General features: G+C 45.1%; 1 protein-coding gene across 5 annotated transcripts in view; it reads right to left on the reverse strand.

Moving 5' to 3' along the window:
- The window catches only part of GRIP2 (glutamate receptor interacting protein 2), a 1,278,809-nt gene that overhangs the window by 120,010 nt on the left and 1,135,202 nt on the right, over positions 1–23,597 (reverse strand). For all 5 annotated transcript variants that reach the window (XM_069643409.1, XM_069643410.1, XM_069643412.1 and 2 more), the window contains exons 15-17: positions 17,325–17,391; positions 14,764–14,909; positions 10,913–11,057 (exon numbers count right to left, since the gene is read on the reverse strand). In XM_069643409.1, coding sequence (XP_069499510.1) covers positions 10,913–11,057; positions 14,764–14,909; positions 17,325–17,391 — 358 coding nt within the window. The remainder of the gene's footprint in view (positions 1–10,912; positions 11,058–14,763; positions 14,910–17,324; positions 17,392–23,597) is intronic.

Consider the following 23,597-nt stretch of genomic DNA (forward strand, 5'->3'; position numbering starts at 1 on the left):
TGCTCCAGAGCAATGATGCCAGTGAAAATGCTTATTAAGTCACTATTAAGCAAATGCCCGCTTGACATCCAGAATAGCGAACTCCTTCGATCATAACTCCACTCCAAGCATAGTGATATGGGAGGGGAGTGTTTCTCTCTACACCATCACACAATTAGAGTGCAGCTACAACTCTCGATCAATTTCAGCCTAGCTGCTCGGATACGATTAACCCATGAAACACCTCATCATTCTAATAAAACGCAGCTACATCCCATGACAAACCAGCCTGACTGCACATATAAGCGTCCTACACAGGCCTGACACAGCCAGACCCCAGTCTTGGTGTCCACCCTCCAGACTACACACATTCAACTCATATCAATCCCACCACACTTAATGCTAGGATGCAGCTACCATCAGGCAATTGCATCAGCTGCTCACATAACTGGGGCGCTCACATAACTGGTGCGTCCAAGCACCCTTTGACACCTTACTTTCTCAAATGATCTGGAGTCCGGTTCCCGAGGGCGTTCAACCTACCAGCGCTTTGAGGTCATACCAATGATATATAGCGCGCTATATAAATGCCAAATAACATAACATGAAGAATAGGGTTGACAACAGACAAAAAGCATTTTCCATGGAGTGGTCGGATGGAAACCATATTGTGAGATTAAAAAGATGATGGTAGCTCAAATAAGACGTCTGAGATGAACCATGCACTCTGGAGTTTTAGACAGATAAGGCAAGAGTGAAATAGGGTGAAAATGACTAAGATCCTAAACACACAGTGATGGTTTTTCAGTAAAGGAATAACAGATATTTTACATGAAGCTGGGAAGGAGCTAGATCAGGACAAATTAAAGAAGTTGAGAAAATGAGTGGAGAAAAAGCATTGAACAGAAATCTCACCATAAGAATTAATTTGCATAGATAGATCATATTACAGAGCCATTCTTCTCGGAAAACGCATACACCGTGGCAGTAAAAACAATGACAGAGGGAGCCAGAACCCCACATCTACAAAACAGCCTTAGTTTTTTTCTTGGTTTTACTTGAATGGTTTGCCTTGATTAAAGGCTGTGAATAAGGCTTGAATAGTGGAAATAACTCATTTTGCCATCCACCCTAAAACTTCAATGTAATGCTAGTAAATCTGAATTGGGATATGGCAGCCGTATAGAGTCCAGCATAACTTGCACAAAGGATTTCATGGTCTCCTTCCATACCTAGGCAATTTGCATGTAGAACTCGGAATTGTGAAATTTCAAGTATCCAAATGCCAGTATGATATAAATATGGACATAATTCACCACCTAGCAACCCTGAATTAATTTGATGTACCATTTTAACCCATGGCCACTCACTTTGTGTAGAAAGCCACTTAAAATAAATGATTGAACGGTACCTTCAGTCATTCATAGACACAGGAAAACGTCATTACAAGTTGTACTTTTCAGACCATCACTCAAGTTTCTGATCCGTCTATTCAAACAAAATAACCCTCAAGAAATATTTTTAATGTTTGCATTAGCCAAATAAATACACTGATGCTGGAAAAGCCTTTTGAAGGGTCCAGCTGGGCCTCTGCAATGCAGCTCTTCATGTTTTCCTTTTGGTAAACAACACCAATGGGATACCCTTATGGCACCCATGGGTTGGGGTACACCCTTGTGCCCCTTGTGTGTTTTTAGGCACCTGTGTGTTTGTCACAGTGCAGGGTATGGGTAGGTGGCAGTTACATGCCGACTTGGCAGTGGCTCAGAGTGTCCTCCATTTTTGGGACACCTAGGCCCTGCCATAGGAATCAATGGATTCCTGATAGAAGGCAAGATGGCCCTTGTGGCCTCTTGATTTCTATTGCCTTTATACATATTTTCCCAATGTCATGGGAAGCCCTGGCACTGTCTCTTTCTTCCTGACTGCCATTTGGGTTTAAATACCATATATGGCTCTGGGGCTGTCTACTGTCAGACTGACTGGAGCCTTCCCAGGGTATGTGTGTTTTGGGTACAACCCTTGGGGTGTGACCTGTATGAATGGAGTCTGAAGTGAACTCACATTCTGTGTTGTGAGTGTCTGGGCTTGAATGCCTGTGAGCGTGATTGGCTGGCTGCCTGCATGAATGCCCTCTTTAATGATTGGCTGCCTGAGCCTGGCTCAGCCTGAGTGAATGGGGAACAGGTGTGTGTTCAGCCGGGGACCTCTCACTCACCAATTTGTTCTGAAGTTGAAACCTGAAGCTTGAATCCTGGGTCTAGTCGGAGGTAGGGGTCTGGAGCTGCATTTCTTCAAGGAAGCCAAAAACTGCTAAGCTGACCCAAGGATGGAATCAAGAAAGCACCTGGATATGAGACCTCTTCCCGAGCAACGAGGGACCATCGTACACCTTCTACTCTTCATCAGAAGTACCCTGGAAGCCAGTCATGTGTGCCTGCTGTCCGGAGAAGGGGTTTTCGTGAGTCCAGAAGAGGAGTGCCTGGACATGTGAGTTGAAGCCCATTTGTGTCACCGAGGGTCCGACAGAGTGTTTGTGATCACTGGAAGCCAGTTTGTGGTGTACCACCCAGAAGAGAGAGTATCCTGGCATAGTGTCGCTTGACACCCAGAGCTGCTAAAGTTCAAAATCTCTTAAGAATCCTTCCAGGGACATCCTTGCCACGACAGCGGACCACTTTTTCCCCGAAGATGATCCTCTGCACACAGTGAACTGCGAAGGTCCATTGGTGTGTTTTCCACCACCAAATTCCAAAGATGTACCAAGGGACCAGCCTTGGTGCAGGTTCGTAGTCCAGTCTGGGGGTTGAGCCCAGGTCGTCAGAAGCCATCCAGAGGTCTGTGCTGCATCACCGAAGATCCAAAAGTCTGGAAACCACAAAATCCAGAAATCCAACACCTACTTCTACCACTGCACCCGTCGCCAGTGAAAGCTAGTCAAGGACCCCAGGCCTCATCTTCGCCCAGGCCTTTTCAGAGACCACAGCAAGTTTCACCTTCATAGGACTTCCACAACCGGAGTAACACCCATCCAACCAAGACCACCATGAGACCAAAACTACTGTCTTCTGAAAGGACCTTGGTTCCTGTTTTTCTCTTGGACTCGACATCCCAGCAATTCGTTCTTGCAAGGGTGTCCATTTTCCAGGGGACCAGCGGAGAGAAGCCAAAAAACTGCTAAGGCACCAAAGGTACTGTGATGAGGAAGAGCTTCTTCCACCCTCAGGAGTCGTCCAGGGGTTCCAGAGTCATCTTGGACCCAGTTTTCCTGTGGCCTCTCGGGTGCATTGGGGTTGAAAAATGTGTAAAAAGAAAGCACAGCATTATTGAACATTGTTGGACTGGGTGGTAAAAGACGTGATAAGATACTCCTTACCTTTTCCATTACAGGTTGCCCAGGTGGGAAGGGATCCTCTCACAGTATTGCTATTTGAGTCTCATGAAAGTATACTGCCTATGCGCTAACACTAACCTGCCTTTCTTCCTTGATCTATGAAAGTACACCTTACTTAAGAATTAAAATGTTTAAAACAGCCAGCAGTTGGTGCATTTTTACTGAACTTAAGTCTATTGTGGTACCACATACAGTTGATAGAATTGCCATTATTTGAATAGAACTACCCGAGTACAAAGTGTTATTTATATGGATACATTTGACGGAACCTTACTTTATATAAAGAAGCTGTGTTATCCTTTAACAGTGTGTGGACATTCTGTTGTGGGGGCATGGGCACTCGCTGTACTTTGGAACCAGCCTGCAGCACCTCATGGGAGCTTAAGCCTTGGTTGCTCATCCAAGCTACCGTATAGCGAACCTTGGCTGGAGTGATCTGTGCCTCTGTACCAAACATATGGAGGCCAGAAGTACAGAACCCCCCCTCCAGTATTTACACTGTTATTTGTTTATATGATTTAAAACCTTTATGCAGTCACTAAGATAGAATTAGTACAAAATGTCATTAATACTTACAAAATAGGAAGAATGTGTTCGAAAATGAATCAATGAACGTACATCAATTCATAATATAGACAAACATAGCAAACAAGTACAACAATTATTGCTGTCTGATTACCATTTAATGCACTGCACCAGAAATCACTAGAATGTATACTAGCGGGTGTATAAACATTTCCTCTCGTGTTTTTTCACATTCCATAATAATGTGTTCCAGAGTCTTTATCAGAACAGTGAGTTTGCATAAGCGGCAACCTCTGCCCTCCCTAGGTCCCAAACCTCCAGGGGACATGAAAGAATACATCTCCCTAAGAAAGCATCTGAGGATCCCAAACCTCCAGGGGACATGAAAGAATACATCTCCCTAGGAAAGCATCTCGGAGGATCCCAAACCTCCAGGGGACATGAAAGAATGCATCGGCCAGGAAAGTATCTCGGAGGATCCCAAACCTCCAGGGGACATGAAAGAATACATCTCCCTAGGAAAGCATCTTGGAGGATCCCAAACCTCCAGGGGACATGAAAGAATGCATCGGCCAGGAAAGCATCTTGGAGGATCCCAAACCTCCAGGGGACATGAAAGAATGCATCGCCCCAGGAAAGTATCTCGGAGGATCCCAAACCTCCAGGGGTCATGAAACAATACATCTCCCTAGAAAAGCGCCTCGGAGGATCCAAATCCTCCAGGGGACATGAAAAAATACATCTACAGTGCATGCACAGCTCCTTGTATTTTCTATATGGAAGGCTAGCTGACATTTACAACCTCTTCTCGGAAAGACATTTGTTGTCACCTATAAAAGGTTGAAGGCCCTTTTGCAGTGTCTAGTCACAATTCTTTTGCTTGGCGAATTTGAAGTCGCAATACTGCGGACTCGTTTTGTATCTAGACACTGCACAGTTTGGAGGTGTGGACCGCGACAATGCTACCTTTATTGGCCGATTAGTGCAAGAGAAGGAGCGAATGTAACATCTAGGATTTTGGATTGGTGCCATTCTTTCACCAGATCAGCTGGTGACAGCTGTGGGTTGCACTATGAACATTAAGTTAAATCAAAATAGGTGCGACGTTAATACGCTACAACTGATCGCAGACCAATTTTAATTGATGCAAGAAAGTAGAGGCATTAAAGTGTGAGTGCGCATTAGCAGAAGAATCACTAGGTGTCTAAGTGTTGTCAAAGAATGACAAATTGAGTCAAAATGGATATGGGGGTTGTTCCGTTGAGTATTAATGAGATTGGGCTGTTTGTATAGAGTTAACATGACTAATAATATAGGACTTGATATTTGCATTATACAACATATGTTGTAATTTCCACCATGTAGCATTGTTCAAGACTATACCGAAAGGGACAAATGTTGAAGAACAGAGGCAAAGAAAATGTAGGTGTCTGGTCCCGGTGTTGGTTTAGGCCAAGGGAATGCATTAATGTATACCTAGAGAATGTTTCCTTATTCTGAATGAACAAACAGCCATTACAGAGCTCAGCAGGTTAATCAAAGCTTTCCAAGATCCAGGTGTAACGCAAATCACTGGTTTAAAAAAACAGTTCTTAGATCTTTAGATGTCGATAGCTCACATTTAAAAATCCATGCAAAGAGGAGAGAAGGAGACCTGCCTTCTCTTGCACCCCAAAGACCTAGAATGATTTTTTTAATTTATTTTTTTATTTTATTTGTAACATCTAGTTTCTTACAAACTTTTATTACAACTCATTCTCAACTTGATAGTAACGCTTTCCGTTGACAGTTTAAGTTCTTATCTTTTCAAGTTAAAACTTTATCCAGAAAATTTATCACTGAACAGGTTATGTGGACCGAGCTTCCACTCAGTATTCGGAACCACAGATCTTCCATCATGTTGTTTGCAGGCTTAAATTTACTCAAGTGGATGGATCTCAACCCATTTATAGCCGCGCATTCGATTGTCAGATGTTTTAATGACTCTACATGGATTTTTCAGTGCCGACAAGCTTCATCAGTGACCGGCATTTTTCTCATCACCATCATTTGGTTTGTTTTATGAAGGTTCAATCTAAGTCTGAGAAATTTACCTCTGATATCTCGAGGGGAATTGGCACAGGTATTTTGGCATTTTATCCACTTTATTCTTTGTAGGTCCTAAATCCAACGCCGTCGGCATCTTTTCGTATTTATCGAAGTTGTCAATCCATAACCACTCTTTCAACTTTGTTCTCGTGATCTGTGGCCGATTCGTCAATGTGTCCATTGAGATATTTGCATTATACATGATGGCTTTCACTTTCTCTGACCATCTTAAGAGCAAACCTGTGTGATAATGTGTTCCTTCTGATTTTAGTATTTTGTAGGCCGGTTCAGGATGCGCTATTTCCATCTTTCGTAACAGTGACAAGGATTTCCATAGTACTGTTCCGTATAGGCTTTCTAGTGCCAGTTCATGATGTATTGTGGTCATTGAGAGATACTTGGGTAATCTCAAGACTTGGCGCCAGAATAAGCCTTCCAAGTTAGACCAAATCTATAGGTCTATATTCCAGCCCGCTTCTGCCCCAAAAGTTATTGTAGGGAATACTTTTTGGAGATAAAACGTGCGCAGCGGTATTACCGAGAATTTTCCATCTAGTGTATGTAATCTTGCTCCTTGTAAGGCAAGCGTTCGGGTCCGCTGGAATAGATCTTGAACCCAGCTCCACTCACGTATCGAGGTATTCATCAGTATTCCTAAGTAACAAATTTCTGTAACTTCCTCGAGCAATTTATTGTCAATTCGCCATTTAAAGTTCTTGTTTTTAGCGACCCGATCGCTTCCGAACTTCATGATTTTTGTTTTTTTCACATTGATTGACAAGTTGTCAATCATGTAGGATTCAAGTTCTGACAAAAGCCGCTGTAGCCCTATCCGGGTCTTATCGAACAGTACTAAGTCATCAGCATACATCACATAACATATTGGATGTCCATTGATTTTTGGAGGGAAGCAGTTGACTCTTGCCAATGCTGTAGAGATGTCAGCGATATAGAGTTTAAACAGGATGGCAGCAAGTGGACATCCCCGTTTCACACCTCTGGTGGTGGTAATAGATTTAGACTGGTCTCCACTTGCATTTAGTCTTACTCTGATTGTTGTGTTGGAGTGCAATGCCTTTATTGGTAGCAACAGAGCGTTAGGGCAATTTCTATTTTCCAGCTTCACCCAAAGTTTTTTTCGATTTATAGAATCGAACGCTTGCTGCAAGTCGATGAATGCCATAAATAACTGATCTTTCTTGTTTAGGGCGTCAAGTTTTAACAGGTTCACCAGGGCAAGGTTATTCTCTGTTCCCACGCCCTTTGTAAATCCTGTTTGTCTGACATCAGGTAGGTCTACTTCTTTTGCCCATGCAGATAGCTTTTTTTTTGGTGACATGTCGCCAGCACTTACCAATAGTGTCCAGGAGGGCAATCGGGCGATAGTTTGCGGGATCGTCCCGACTGCCCTTCTTGTATACTGGTACTATTATTGCCTCAGTCCATGATCTCGGGACCTGTTTTCTGTCCAATGAATATTGACCACACATATCCATGCTCTTTTAACAGTGTGTTACTGATGCCATCTGGCCCAGCAGCTCTCGATGTCTTTAGCTTTGAAATGGCCATAAGAATATCTTCACTGGACTCAATTATGTCCCAGGCTGTGTCATCGTCTCCGCTTTCTAAAGACTGTGGCGACTCCTTTCCTGTAAAAACCCTTTCAAAGTGCATTACCCAATCACTTATGGACACTCCATTTGACATTAAGGCATCCTGATTGACTGTTCCTTTATTCAAGATTTTCCAAATTTCTCGAGTTGTTTTTTTTTTTTATCAATGCCAGCATTTCTTCACCACGCTCTTGATCTCTCTGGTAAGAGAAGGATTTTAGCCAATTTCGATAATGTTGTTGTCTCTGTTTTAATAAGCTCAGGCATTCACTCCATGCTGTTTTAGTTTTGTTAAGTCTTTCCTGAGCTGCTTTTTTTGATTTTTCAAAATGCAACTCCATTTGTGTTTGCGATCGTTGTTATCTTGGCAGACTTTTCCAGAAAAGCCTATCTTCAGGCTTGGCAGCAGCGGTATGTAGTCTAAGGAATCAACATAATAGTTTGTCTCCTGTATCTCATTGGACATTTTGATTATTTGAAATTCTTTATTCTTAGTCGATTTCGCCCATGATTTACTTCAAGCGCTTGACTATTAGTGACATTTCTTTTTGCACTTTAGCAGCCAGGAAATTACTAATGGGTAATGATCGCTGTTTGTTGTTGGTATGATTTGTAAGTTGTTAATTGTTACAAACACATTTCTTGAAGTCCAGAAATAATCTATGGTCTTTTTATATCCCAGGTTTTCCCAGGTGACATTTGGTGGTATGTCACCTCTCACATGTCCATTTGCCATCATACAGTCACGAGCTTCCAGTTCTTTGCCCCATTGTGTTTTTCTTTCATTTCCTGAGCGTCCATCTATTGAATTAACTTTGATAAGCTTCTTATGTTCATCAAACCATGAGATGTTCAGGTCTCCGCACAAGATTATTGCAAGATCCAAGCAGGTCCTTTGGTGGCTATCTATTATTTTCTATTCCTAGAATGATACTCGCTTGATTCAGAATTGCACCTATATCCGGAAAGCCAAAAGGGTAATGAAATCTTCACTTACTAGATTTCACTCACGCTACAATCTGTCCGTTCTTCAGTTGTTCAAGGCATCAGCAACCAATTGAGTTTTCCACTTATTGACTGATCTTAGTTTTGGAAAAAATACTTTAGTTAAGGGGTTCCTCGAAATCTGGTAACAGCCATTTACAAACTATTGAGACAACTCTGCTCTAGGAAAATTTGGTTCATGGGAGGAAATCATCCAATCATTTCCTGTCAGTAGAGTGGGTAGACAAGGGTTCATATTGGCCCCTCTTCTGTTTGCCTATGTACTAATACATTAGCAACTGTTGTAGTTCAATGGGGTATGGATGCAACTTGTCAGAGAGCAAATTGGGATTCTGTTCTGTGCCGATGATGCTGTGTTAATTAGCAAAACACTGCAAGGTTTACAAAAGGGTTAATTAACCAGAAGCCCTCCAGATGTTTCTTTACTACAAGTCCTCCAATGATCCCTCACCACAGACCATGCTGGTTAGGGCTGATGGGAACAGTAGTCCAAAACATCTGGAGAGCCAAAGGCATGCCCTTGATACTTATGAGAATATTTCGATGGAAATCACCATCTATAAAAACAAAATCTCTTATTTGCTCAGAGAAGTTGCAAAATATTGACATGCAACTCAGTATTTTCATGACTATCTTGGAGACAGTATAGATGGGAAAGAGCACTGGAATACTCAGATGGTTAGAAATGAGTTTTCCATAATAAGCTATGGATGTGCACAAAATCAATTTTCAAAACATTTTTGAACAAAGAGCTATTGAGCAAATATTAGAAGTGTAGCGAGAGAAGGATCAGGCAATAGCGTAATATGGGGCTGAACAGTGGGGATTCAGCAACTTCCAAATCGTTGTGCAAAAAGGAACTAGGCTTCTAAGAAATGTTCTTTATCTCACATTATTATGCCAACATTTCTTCAGTTGGAGTTAGGGATCCATAGAGTAGTTGAGTCCAAATTTAGACCGCGCATGTGTTAGTTTTAAATTGGACAATGGAATCTACTGCCTCGTATTGAGGTGCTATCATTGACTTACTGGTCCAAAATGGTTCTGAACAGCTTTTTTGCTTTAAATACATAATGAAGTTACATGTTGACGTAGGTTTTTTAAATAAAGGGCTTGACTTCACACAAGTGTCAACAAAAGAGCCTTTGCCCCAATCAAATCATGGCTTATTTTTGTAACTACTTTTTTCTAATTCAGTTTTATTCTTTGGTCATCTTAAAAAGAAAACCATTTAGGACGTGAAATGTACCAATTAAAAATTGAAGAGAATCAAACTAATTACTTTTCTTGAAGCTCTGCTTAATTTTCTACCATTACGATCTTTTTATTTAGAAAGTGGAAGAATGTTCGGATAAATGTAAACTGTGAGGGAACTTGTGAAGACATTTACCACTTTTAAATATCCTTTCATTTATTTAGGAAACGCAATATTAGGACATGATTTTGTATTCAAAGCCTTAAGGACGTACCTCTTCATTGGACAAAAAGCCTAGGGACTAAGAAGGTTCTTTAAATCATCCCAGGGGTGCAATCAATTGTTCAATTGAGGACACAAAACAAATGATGAAATTATTATACATTCTTTACTAAATGGTTATGATTCAAATTTTAATGACTTATCTTAGCTGTTGTATTTATCTCAGTTTGATATTAGTGCATTATTTTTAAAAGGTTTTATTAATTTCCATTTATTAAATTCTTAATTTTCTACTGTTATTTTAAAATTGATGACAGTTACACCTTCCTTGTTGTTGAGATCTGCATGATTGTATGGTATTTACCAAAATAAATCTTATTGAAGAGATACTCTGGTGTTGCGGGGATGCAAATGTTTCAGTAAAGTGACCAATCATGCCAGAACATCTGAACGGTCAAGATTATTCTTGGAAATCCAACTCTTCCGGATGGGGCACATCCATGTCAATCCATTAATACCATGGATAGCACTAAACTATAGTTATCCACTTACTACCCATGGTTTATAGGGTCGGTAAATGCTATAGGGAAACCATGTTCATATATGGCATTCGTCCACAGATGATAATTTATAAAACACAAAGAACCATGACTTGTCAACAAAAAGAACACCATGGCTGCTGCGATTCTCCCATCCACTTTCATGGAACTGAGGAATCGTTCTGTTAGCTTACGGCTCGAGCCACATAGATGGCTTGCACATGCCTGTAACCGACAGACAAATCCACATTTCTGTAAAGATTGTCACTGCCACTTGGGACCAGTTTCATGGCAATAAAGTACTGCAAATACAACAATAATTTAGTGTGACAAACAGAACACTGGCACTCACCGTTCCGCCAGCCCTCGCTTGGTCAGACCGGAAATGACAATTGGATCAAAGGGCTCCTCTGTGCCAGAGATTGTGATCCCCAAGGGGCCGCCGTACCGCTTCAGTTCCACCGTGTAGATAATGGCACCGGAGATCTCCTGTTCATCTAATAAACAAAAGAGGGTTGGCATAGGTAAAAAATTATCAAAATGTGTCCATCAAGAGTGCATTTAGGTTTTGGGGTGAAATTTAAGGTCCTTCACCATAGGTTCTCAAAAAATGTGCATGACAAATCCGAACTATGTTTCCGTCAACAATGAGCAGCTCATCAATTTAACGTTTTCTGCTTTTATAATCTGACATTTGCTGCCAAAACTTAAAAAAATCATGTAATCTAACATTAATACCACCTTTAAGAATTTTGGCCATCTCAAGGTAAACTCCAAATAAAGCATATTTGTTAAAAATAAAAAATAAATGTTTTTATTTTGACCAAAAGCAGTAACACAGGTTAACTTTAACACATACTTCTGGTTCTATTATCTAACCACCTCATAAACCTCTATGAATACTTTTCGGCGGTCATACTCTACATCCTCAGCTACTCACTTGCTAAGCCTTGAAGTCAATAAGTCGAACTTCTCTGCCAATGACAGGTTTTCAAGTATTTTTGACCAGCAATTAGAATGTAGCCCTAACGAAATGTGCAACATGTGCCATCAATCGCACAGGTTTATTCACTATTTCAGAAGGGGGTCTTGTCTCAGATTGAAGACATCAGTTCCATTCCTGACATAAATGCCCACGAGTGAGAATAACTTCTTGCGTCTATTGCACTCTGGAGTCCATTACCTTGCCATTCTATTTCAGACCTGAAAGGAGCTTAGTTACTTTGAACTCTAGAAGATTATGTTTCGGGATTCTGAGCCAACTGACAGTCACTCGTTGGGTCCCCCAAGTATCCATCCTCTCCCGAATGATCTTCAATCTATACATGAAACCCTTTGGAACGCTGCTAAATAACCACAACATTTCAATCAATCAGTATATTGACAGTCCACTGTAACTTCAGGTGTGCGGCCGCGGGACATTACTCACCTCCACAAACACCTTGTGTCAAATGACTATCTCAAACTAAACCCCACCAAGATCGAATAAGTCTTGACTGGTTCCTGCCACCAAACAATAATAATAATGGGTGGACAACATGCGCTGAGAAGAATTCACCTTGTAGCTGTCAAACTCCACCAAATCCCTTGGCTTCGTTGTGGACAGTAGGCATTCGTTCCAAAAGCACATAAGCAAAAGGCACAAACAGCATAGCTACAGAGCTTCTCACTCAGCAAAACCAAACCGGTCATTCCCCTGCAGGACTCGTACAGTGGTGCAAGCCACCGATTTCACACATCAACAGGGAAAACACCCTCATTACTAGGCCCTCCTTAAAACAGCCCAAAAAATTGCACCCCACTTGTTACAGGTACCTGCAACATTAAACCTAGCTCTCAACCACAGCACAAGATTCACTGGCTCGGCCTGTCCACCAGCGACGTATTCAAAACTACAGGCATCACCTACAAAGTGGTCTCAAACGGAACACCTACGTACTTGGCGGCTAAACCTCACACCTCGGAGGGACTCGCGCCTCATGTAGAAAAACTATCAAAAGGTTGGAGTGTAAGCTAGCCTGTTAACAGAAAACTCGCAAGTAGTCCTCCTGCCAGGCTGCAACCGGAACTCAGTTTCAGCAGATGCTCGAAATGCCCACACCATACTCCAGTTCCACAAAACACTAAAAATGTGGTTCTTTCAATACCTGCCAAATGGACCACAGAGCGCTCTCCCTCCACCAACAGTACTGCGCTACTGTATAAAATGCTAAACCCAATCCTGGCACACTCCAGTTGTAACGCTCTGCGCTGCTCTTGAGCTAGGTTGGCACTATAAGCAATAAAATATATAGAATGCACACTGCGATTCTTGCAGGTCAATGGCAGGATAACAATTTTTATAGGTTATGATATTTATTAATTTGCATAACAAGTAAACATGACAAGCAATAGAAAGATTGAACAGTGGGATAGGTGAATGGTTCAGAAAAGGGCCGAAAATTGACTGATTATTTGATTGGATACATGGCAAAGAACACAAACATTAAAAAACAAACAACTTTCTGCAGTTGGAAAGTTTAAAGCAGGTGGGATGGAGCAAGTTGTTCGGTACTACTACACAGGCTGGAGTTAGTGTAAACTGGCGCACAGGGTACTTGCACAAATGACAACTCGGATTAAGAAGCCATTCATTACATTTCAGTGATCTCTTGAAGTGCCATTGGTGAAAGTGCGGCACACGCAGCTGCTAAAAACAGAGCGTTAAATTGTTCTGGAACAAATGTAGCTTGGCTCCTAATGGGAGCAGAGTGCGTTCAATAGGCACAGTGCAAGGACACTAGAGAATAGGAGTCTGGGCTGAGCAGTGGTCACCTCGGCAGTTTTACCACATTTTTGCGACTTTTTGTATGGGGGCAAGAAAGGAAGGGTGGATCGTGGTGGGGGCATGTGAAAACCAAAAGCGAGAGCGGAGGTAGGTGTGGGGGGGGGGGTAGGGATCGGGCGAGAAAGCGACAAGGGAGGAAGGTGGGGGGCCAGAAAGCCACAAGGGAGGAAGGTGGGCCAGGGGACCAAAAAAGCCACAAGGGAGGAAGGCGGGCGGGGTCGAAAAAGCCACAAGGAAGGAAGGCAGAGGGCGCCAAAGCCACAAGGGAGGAAGGCAGAGGGGCGACAAAGCCACAAAGGAGGAAGGCATGGGGGCAACAAAGCCACAAGGGAGGAAGGCGCGGGGGCGACAAAGCCACAAGGGAGGAAGGCGCGGGGGCGACAAAGCCACAAGGGAGGAAGGCGCGGGGGCGAGAAAGCCACAAGGGAGGAAGGCACAAGGGCGAGAAAGCCACAAGGGAGGAAGGCACGGGGGCGAGAAAGCCACAAGGGAGGAAGGCACGGGGGCGAGAAAGCCACAAGGGAGGAAGGCACGGGGGCGAGAAAGCCACAAGGGAGGAAGGCACGGGGGCGAGAAAGCCACAAGGGAGGAAGGCACAGGGGCGAGAAAGCCACAAGGGAGGAAGGCACGGGGGCAGGAAAGCCACAAGGGAGGAAGGCACGGGGGCGAGAAAGCCACAAGGGAGGAAGGCACGGGGGCGAGAAAGCCACAAGGGAGGAAGGCACGGGGGCGAGAAAGCCACAAGGGAGGAAGGCACGGGGGCGAGAAAGCCACAAGGGAGGAAGGCACGGGGGCGAGAAAGCCACAAGGGAGGAAGGCACGGGGGCGAGAAAGCCACAAGGGAGGAAGGCACGGGGGCGAGAAAGCCACAAGGGAGGAAGGCATGGGGGTGAGAAAGCCACAAGGGAGGAAGGCACGGGGGCGAGAAAGCCACAAGGGAGGAAGGCACAGGGGCGAGAAAGCCACAAGGGAGGAAGGCACAGGGGCGAGAAAGCCACAAGGGAGGAAGGCAAATGGGCACGAAAGCCACAAAGGAGGCAAGAAAGCCACGAGGGGGGAGCAACAAACATCAAAATAAAAGGGTGCATGGAATGAAAATGTTGGAGTATTTAACGAAAGAGGAAAAGAAAAAAAAAAAAAGAGTAAGAGGGAGGCAGGAGCTTTGGAAAATATGGAACTAATTATATACTTGAACGGAAGGACTAGTGCACGCAAATAATATTGCCAAACTACAGAAAAGCAGATAAAAGTGGGCCTTCTCCTTCCTGGCAGGAGATTCTGAGGCTCTGGAAGGCCTTAATTTAAAAACTCTTGTAACTATCTGGAGCAGCCAGCACATAGCGCCTCGCTATTCTTGACAGACATGCAACTCCTACCAGAGTTATCTTCGTCCTTCCTGATCTTCAGCTTGACCAGCTCCTCGCACTGCCGCAGAATCTGCACCGCATCCTCCATCGAGCAGTTGTCAAGGCGGATATTATCAATGGCCAGCAGCTTGTCCCCAGGCTCCAGCGTGCCAGTTCTAGAGGAGGAAAAAGCACCCGTATTGTGTAAGGCTGGGAGAAATCCTTGACACTTTAGTCAATAACTTCCAGCATGTCTCCGAGCAGACTTGGACGGCCGCAGTGATATCTGCTCTAGGAGAAATAACCAAACATACAATACGGAACAACCGAAAGCTCCACACAGATTTCACTTCAGCGGGAGAACTGTGGCGAGTCCACCAACAAAATCATCAAGATAGAGTCCTCTTTTCTGTCCCTAACCTGTAACTCCGTGACCAGGGATTTAAGTGTGCCAGGTCTACCCGGCATGCTCTGGAAATCGTGTTTGAGATGAGACACTAACAGGGCCACTGAAGTCCCCTGCTACTGGACTGGTAGTAGGCAAGGCTTTTTTTGGTATACTGACCCCCCCCAAACAAGAAAATGCGTCTCCGAGAAGGGCGACTTGTGAGGAGTTGATGTGGTTTGAGCCAGGTGTCCGAGTAGCAAGCACAGAAGAACTCCTAATGGGAAGGATGTGGAGTGGCTTTTGTGTTGTCTTAAGGCACGGGATTCCAACATAGCCCACCACCAATGTGATGGATCTGAAGGTCAATTAAACTATTTAGCCTCCTGCAGCAATGAACAGTAGGTACTGTCTGGATGCTGCAGAGAACAAAGAATTGGGCAGATTTTCCCTGGCATCCTGAGAATAAAGGAACAGAGGGTAGAGCTCCGTCATCTGGGAGCTTGAGTGCAGAGCTGCAGGGTTGGATGACGCAGACTAACCAATTGGCTAGGGTGACGCAGCCTAGCCTCAAGCTTCCGGTCAGTCTCCGGCATGAAAGGGCATCCCAAAGCAGAAGCACCCCATGGTAGGATGGTTACAAGGATGATGCCCAGGAGGGGGTTGTGGGTTAAACTTAAATACTGAATACTCTCCTTTGGGCACAGTTTGGAATGGGATTGCAATTGCATCGGCTGGCCAAACCCAATTTCTCTTGCGGGAAAGATGCCATGTCCGAGTCTGTTGCATAGAAAAACTATTGTTTTTCATTTACTCTACTTTGGTTCCGAGGAATGTTCTGTTTCTCGACCCATTTCCAGCTCAAATTGAAATCCTGCCACACACACAGGACTGTATAAAGAGAAGGTTGTCCCTTAAACTGAGTTACGAGTTCTGGATTCTACATAATGGCAACTGTTTACCAGAAAACTGCAGTTCAGGACCTGGGCTGCAAAGGGGTGCTACACTGCAGATTATTCCTGTTCAGTGTCCTCAACGCCCCAGGCGTCCACATAGGTTTGCTGGTAGAGCACAAGGACTGCTCAGGTGGCAACCTCAGTGCTGTAGCCTCAGCAGGCAGCATACTGAAGTCTGCAATTATATTGAAGCGTCTTCGGACCCACCCACCCCCAACCATACACCTCTACCCTCAGCACTGTAAGGCGCACTATGATGGTGATTTGGTGAAGTACCAAGGCTTTGTAACCGATCATACGCTCAAACTCTCACACTTAACTGACCAGAGAAGTCTGCCGTTTGAAAACTCATCCACCCCAGGATCAATACTCTGAACCATAGTACGGCCAGGAAAAGAAATACAGAATGAAGTTGTGCACCATCACACCCAGTACCACTAGATCTTTGCACATTCTCTGTATAGTGTGCTGCTGCTTTCCACATTGCAAGAATGCCCAAAACACGGAGAGCCATTGGCTGGACTGACCCCTGGCACCAGTAATGATCCCACCTTTCTTTCAAGTCCCAGGCACTGAATTGTCATTTTATGGAGCCGTGTATTCGAAGAAATGGCAGAGTCTATATGCTGTGGGCCCAGGTAAGGGAAGCTCTTACATCACTAAATGCAATGGGGGCAGCAAGACTAGTAGAACGGCCCCAGAGAAACCTACATACAGTCCAGTATGGTAAGCAAGACTAGTCTGAGATTTTCCTGCGACTCCCCCCCGTGCTCCACATCTGCGCTCCTTCCAGGCTTCGATTGAGGCCCTGTACTACAGTACATTTTTAGAGTAGAAAGAGCACTTGCTAGCGGGGCATACTAGTACTACTACACCTGGGGAACAACGAAGTACTTGAGCTTGCACTCAGACAGAGGTATCTTGGCATATTGTGAAATCTTGGTGCCGCTGCATTGGGTGGTGTAGCGAATACAAATTGGGAATGCAGTCTAATGGAGGAATACCACCATTCCAAGACATGGAGTAAACAAGCCTAAATCCCACAGAACTGATAAGCCCTTTCCATCTACCTGTGGAACCACACAGAGGAGTAAATGACCAGCGGGACCGTTTGTGAGAAGTTAAACTTGAGTCAATTTGGGAAGCTAGTCATCTGAGAAACGGACCGCACACTTTCATAATAAATTGAACAGCAAGAGTAGTCGGAGGCACACAACAGCCAATAGAAGAAGCGCATGTGCTCGACTCACCTGTGAGCGACACTTCCCTTCTTGATGTCCGAAATGATTAGCGGGTCACCAGGCTTTCTACTTGCAGCTACAGCAGAAAGGAAAAGAGGGACTATAAGAAACATGGCTGCTTTAATGAAACTAAGCAATGAACAGGCACATACAAAGCAGCTGGAATATATCAGATTATCTCCCCAGGCAACCCTAACTTCCCGCTGGTGCCCCATTATGGCCCCGTTCCACCTCCCCCAGGACTCCCTCCCGGTGCCAAGTGTCTGCCCCATGCAACCCTAGCCTCCCACTGGTGCCCTATTATGGCCCTAAGGACCCCCCCTTCCCCGGGCTCCCTCCTGGTGCCCAGTGCATGCCCCATGTGACCCTAGCCTCCCGCTGGTGCCCTATTATCACCCCCCTGCTTTCTCCTGGTGCCCAGAGCCTGCCCCATGCAACCCTAACCTCCCACTGGTGCCCTATTATGGCCCTAAGGACCCCTTCCAGGCTCCCTCCAGGTACCCAGTGCCTGCACAATGCGACCCAAGCCTCCTGCTGATGCCCTATTAAGGCCCACCCACCCGATCCCTGCCCGGGCTCCCTCCCGGTGCCCACTGTCTGCCCCATGCTACTCTATCCTCGCGCTGGTGCACTATTATTGCCCGACCGCCCCCCCAGCCCTCCCCGCCCAGTGCCTGCCACATGCAAACCTAGCCTCCCGCTGGGCCCCAATTATCACCCCCACTGCTCTCTCCAGGTGCCCATTGCCTGCCTCGTGCAACCATAGCCTCCCGCTGGTGCCCCATTATCACCCCCCCCCGCTCTCTCCCGGTGCCCATTGCCTGCCTCGTGCAACCATAGCCTCACGCTGGCCTATGCCATTATCTTATGTGCCCCATTATCAGATTTTAAACTGGAAAGACATGCCGATTAATTGGATTAAGCGGGGTTTGAATTAATGAACCAATTAGACATTTGCGGGACTACATAAAGATTTTTAAGGGTATGAGCATCCCGGTGAATGTTTTGAAATTCTGCTGCAAGAGATTCTTGGAACAGATGCTGGACCAGTTGTGGAAGCCACTGGCGTTCTCTCGCCATTACTCTTGTGGTCTGCCCTGTCCAAGATTGGCTGGAAATGGAATACACGGTTAAATGTAAGTAAAGGCACAAGCCAATAATGAGCTAGACCCTGCCCCCTACTGACGAAATGATTGAACATGTTTACTGCCATTTGGTATTTACTATGTATGACCCCCCCCCCTGAACTTTTGGTTAATGCGTCACAGACTTGCACTCCACCGGTGTAGGAAAGGCCTGCTCTACCCCACTGGACTCTGGGACCTCCTTCCTGTCAACACCAGACTCATCCCCCTGCTCATCCCCAACACCTAGGTCAAAATTGTAGACTGGGTGATCTTCTCCCCGGGTTGCTCGTAAATCTCTTTACACCAATTTGCCCCCCCCCCCCCCATTTCCGGCCTTGTTCGCTTTCTTGTTCCTTTTTACTCTGCTTGCCTCACCGTGTTTGTGTACGCCCTCCCACCCCTCATGACTTGTAAAGTGCTCTATTGCTTACCCGACCTATGTCGGCTCACAATAAATATCCCAATATGAAAGTCCTGGTGTCTGTTAGTCTGACCACTTTGTATTGAGAATATTGCAGCTCTTCTAGTGTACACCTTAAGCGCATACATGTTCGATTTATTTTCATTTCTCTTAGCTAATCGTTTCAACTTAACTTGTTGACATATATTCCCCGAGGGTAACTCGTCTCAGATACTGGGGTTGGTAACTACTTTGTATTGCATAGGCTTGTTATGCTCTTCTAACCCAGCCCGCTCACTGATCCCAAATATTCCCACGCATGTATGGTTTGCATTTTCAGTTTTTGATTGGTCCGTCATGCAACCAATTTGATTTATTGCAAATAAAATTATGTAACCACCAAAAATGTCTTGCAGAAACATATGAATACAAAATGGAAGGCCATGTTTTGGGAACAACTGATTGAGTTTTCCAAGGAACCGACATCACACCTCCTACCCCACCATTCAAAAAGGTGACTTGGTGATGTGAATGCAGGTTGGTCTGTTGCCATAATGAAGGGAAAGATGTGTGCTTGTGATAGCAATTTAAAGTCGAGACTGCACTTTCGCTCTAGCGCATCACTTTCTGGTTTATCATGGATTATCCCGTTTATGCTCTCTGAGAAATCTAGGCAATTCGTCACTTCTACCCAAGGGGGGAGACACCCCCCATTTGGGACTAGGGAGGTGAGCCCGCTACACTTAACACCCCATAGAGGGCAGGGTAATCAGGATTCCACTGGGGGGGGGGGGGGGGGCCTCCCCCTTCAAGGACAATAAATTCCCCAAGAAGGGTTTTTATCCATCCTCTGGTACAAAGTCACATTCATTTACTGGTTATATGGGGATTGAGCAAGACCATTGTGTCGAAGTCCCTTAATGTTATAGTTGTGCCGTTTCTGACCCCTTCATAATCCCAGCATTATGTGAAGCACAAAAGTCAATCAATGGTCCAATCTCGTGCATGAGTGAACCAGGAAAAGGTCGGAAAGCAGCACGAGAGACAACACCGACAGAGCCAACCACAGGTGGAGGCAGTCCTGCGGAGCCAGCCATAGGTCCCTCATAGGAGCCTCTACCAAGCCAACTGTTCACAGCGCCAAACTAGCAAACACCGGTAAAGAAATGTCAAACCGACAAGGAGCACCAAGCAAGAAGCCAGATTGTGGTGCCATGCCAGCCTCTATAGCACACAAGGTAAGCAGTTGCCCGAGGGAACCGGAACGGTGACAAAGGGACTGGGCCAAAGCCCAAGACTGGCTGAAAGACCCCAGCAAAGGGTGACAGCAACAGGATGGGGTAGAATAGCAGAGACCTCATAATGGGGCAAGGGATACCAAACCCCAGAGCGAGGTGCGAGTTAATGGACCCTGAGGTGGGATAGAAGAAACAGTATCCCAAGGCGGGCGGTTGTAAGAATAGATATCTCGATGTAGGACTCGTGTATAGGCGCATTATAAATGCCATATATCATTCCCCAAGAGGTAAGAAGGACAAAATACCCCATGGTGGGGTGAGAGGATAGATACCACCAAGGTGGAGAGAGGCCCACAAATCCAAAGTAGGCTGAGAGCAACCATATTCCAGGGCTAACTAGCCGCTACTTGACTACAAGCGTCGGAGAACATGCTTTTTGGAAAGGAAGAACGCTACAAAGATACTTTGAACTGTACAATCTGGCATGTGGCCTGGGGGAGAGACCCATTTGGGGTGTGGGCCAGGAACCAGCCACCTCCAGGCAGTGAGGACGAATACAGCAGTACTTTGTACTGCCCAAACAAGCACTTGGTCTGGGAGAAATCAGAGGGACATTTGGGTGGGGGTCAGAGCTGAGTGAATCCCTTTGCAAACCTTTCTGGTTCAGTTTTTGTTAATTTGTGTTAGTTTTAGGGACAGAACTTGGATTTGATCAGCTTATGGACGGAGGGCTGAGTTTTGTGTGAGACATCCTTACAAGCACCCCTTGTTATTTTGTAGATATACCAAACAGCCTAGAATTAATTCCCTTTGGTTTAATACAAATTGGAGTGGACCTCCCGAGCCTGACTTACCACAGCTCTCATTCAATAACACAATTCGCCACCAGTTCTCCAAACTGCATGAAGACCCCTTCCTTCACCGTTATAAGCAATTTCATTAAAGCCACCACTACTGTACCTCCAACATCATACCACCTCATAACTAGTTCTAATCATGCCTGTGCCATCCTCATGAATAACCCTCCTCGAATAGTGGGAACTTACTCTTACTCTTCACTGCCTCACTCACCTGGAGTGCCCGCTGAAGAGACCCTGTTTTGACATTCAACAGCACCGCAAGTTTTTTCAAGCTCAAGACTCCACGCATCTTAGGGGCCGGACTGCCTCTTAGTTAGGGTTTGAATTGTGAAGGACTGCCTAAATGATATTCATACTGTGTGACCCCTTTGTTTGCAGGTTGTGGATCAATACTGTGTGCTATTCCTTTAGGACAATGGTTAATGTATATATGTTTGCTAGAATAGTGTTGTGCTGGTTTTGTTATTACTGATGAATAATTACTTTGTGTTTGACTTAAAAGGCCTTTAATAAATGTATACATATTTTTGGTATACACCTGACAGTCATTTGTGGTTGTGTTTACTGTGTTTGCACATTGTAGGCTTCAATTACTGTCACCCCTCATGAGACCTAGTCTTAATCGCTGCGAATGCTACCGTGATTGGTCTGGCTTGTCCAGATGGTTACCTTGTTCCAAGAATCTAGGCTGGCCTTCTGAACCTCTGCCCACCAGGTCAGAGTTCAGAAATCCATCTTAACAGTCCCATCTAATGAGAACCAATTTTTAAACTGACACCTGCCAAATACCTAGTGCTGTAGCAAATTTAACGGTTCCCATTTAATCTATCTTGTACGAATGTAGAGTTGTGTCGGCATTAACCAGGACTCGAGCTAAGGTCTTCCAAGTGGACCACAGATGCATGGGGTGAGACATACCGAGCGGTCTTGTGACTAATCAACTTCCAGGGTACCAGTGGTCAATGGGGGAATATTGATTTCTAAACCATCAATCAGCCCCACACTCCTAATACACCAGAAGGGATCTAAACAGATTGGAATAACAAGCAAATTATAAACCCCCTTGTCCAATTATGATAACAGACGTAACAGCAGGCGTATCTCAGAAAATTCGTGGCTCGTTGGTTAGTTGCAACCCAAAGATAAGAGTGTCCATTCAAGAATGTATTAAAAATAACTACTTTATTAATCACAACAGTCTAACAATATGAAAATCAACCCACCCAGTAATGGAATGCAGAGGACAGTTTCAAAGAAGGAAAAGGGATGCCCTCTGGATACTGACAGGAGGGTAGTAAGTATGTTTATTAACCACAACAGTGTAAGGTTTCTTGGCTTCAGCACAAAGGGAGTAATGGGTCTTAATAGGTCTCTAGGGGAAGGACTAGGCGGTGACAGAACCACAATGCACCTTGTACTGTAGGTGTTTTTTGGTGCTCAACTGGGTCGTTTCACCAGCTGGGTGCTTTACAGGCTTCTGTGACAGAGTTCGAGGTGGGAGTCAGCTGCAGGTATCAGGCGGAAATATTGTTTGGCAAGCGAAGCTGGATGAACGGCTGGCAGCTGGACTACACAGCGGCTCAGGGTCAGGAATCATTGTCTCAGTGCTGCTCGGCGGTTCTGAAGCACTGGTTGCGATGTCTCGGATGTCTTTAAGTAATGTCGGCTTGACAACAGAGAGCCCACAGCTATGAAGTGGTTTGCAGGCAGCTGCCTTGTCCTTAGTTGTAGGTGCAGAGACCTTCTGGTACTTCCTATCCAGGCATCCTGCTGCAGAGCCTATCGGGGCACACTGTGTGCTGGCTTGGTAGTGGTTCTGGAGTGGCTGGAGGTCCCTCCGAGTTCTGTATCTCAACCTGTTCCGAGAGAGGTCTAAGGGAGGGCTCTTGCTTCCCTCTGGATTTCCTGGCCTTTCTTCATTTGCGGAAAATGGAAGGCAGACTGTACCATCAGCCAGGGTCCAAGGATGAGTTCCTCCTGCTGCTTCTTGTGAAGCCTTCAACTGATCTAACAAAAGAGGGGCTCAGTCCTCTTAAAGCCAAGTGGGCCACAGTGATTGGCGGAGGCTAAGCCTCCCTTAGTGATCCAATCCTGGGGTCCCTACCAACAATCTCCTGTATGTGAAAGGTGCTTTGCAACAGGAAAGGTAAAGGGGTGAAAACAGAAACAAGGTGTGCCCCAGAACTAAAATGGCTGAACCCTTCTCTCAACAGAAGATAACACAATAGAGTGAGCCCCCAAGCTCTAAGTCCCACCCATCTTCCTGTCTGTTGTGTGCAAAGAGTCTCTCTAGTTAATGGTTCTCCCTTTGTGGTCCCTGATAAAGTGAAGCTCTGGCTAGACCAGACTCTCTGGCTCCTGCAAACATTTGCATACCATATGAATGGGATCCCCCTAGCAGGGGTGGACTACTATAAACAGACCCAGACAGGACAGTTCACTGCCGTCAATACAGAGGGGGGAGCTGGCTTCAGGTTGACACAGTTGCATAGGAAAGGTTGTTGGGTATCCTGCCTCCTGTGTTGTGGGCCCATTTGAAAGTTTCTAGGTTAAATTAGCAGAAATAAAATCATGAGGCCGAAATTAACCAATTATTTTAGTCAAATCACCCCCCCGCCAAATGTTTTACATTGAGGGGGGAGTTCCCCCTCCCCCGA

Source organism: Ambystoma mexicanum, chromosome 2p (genome assembly GCF_040938575.1).
Source record: "Ambystoma mexicanum isolate Mex_15411 chromosome 2p, UKY_AmexF1_1, whole genome shotgun sequence".
NCBI classification, from domain to species: Eukaryota; Metazoa; Chordata; class Amphibia; order Caudata; family Ambystomatidae; genus Ambystoma; species Ambystoma mexicanum.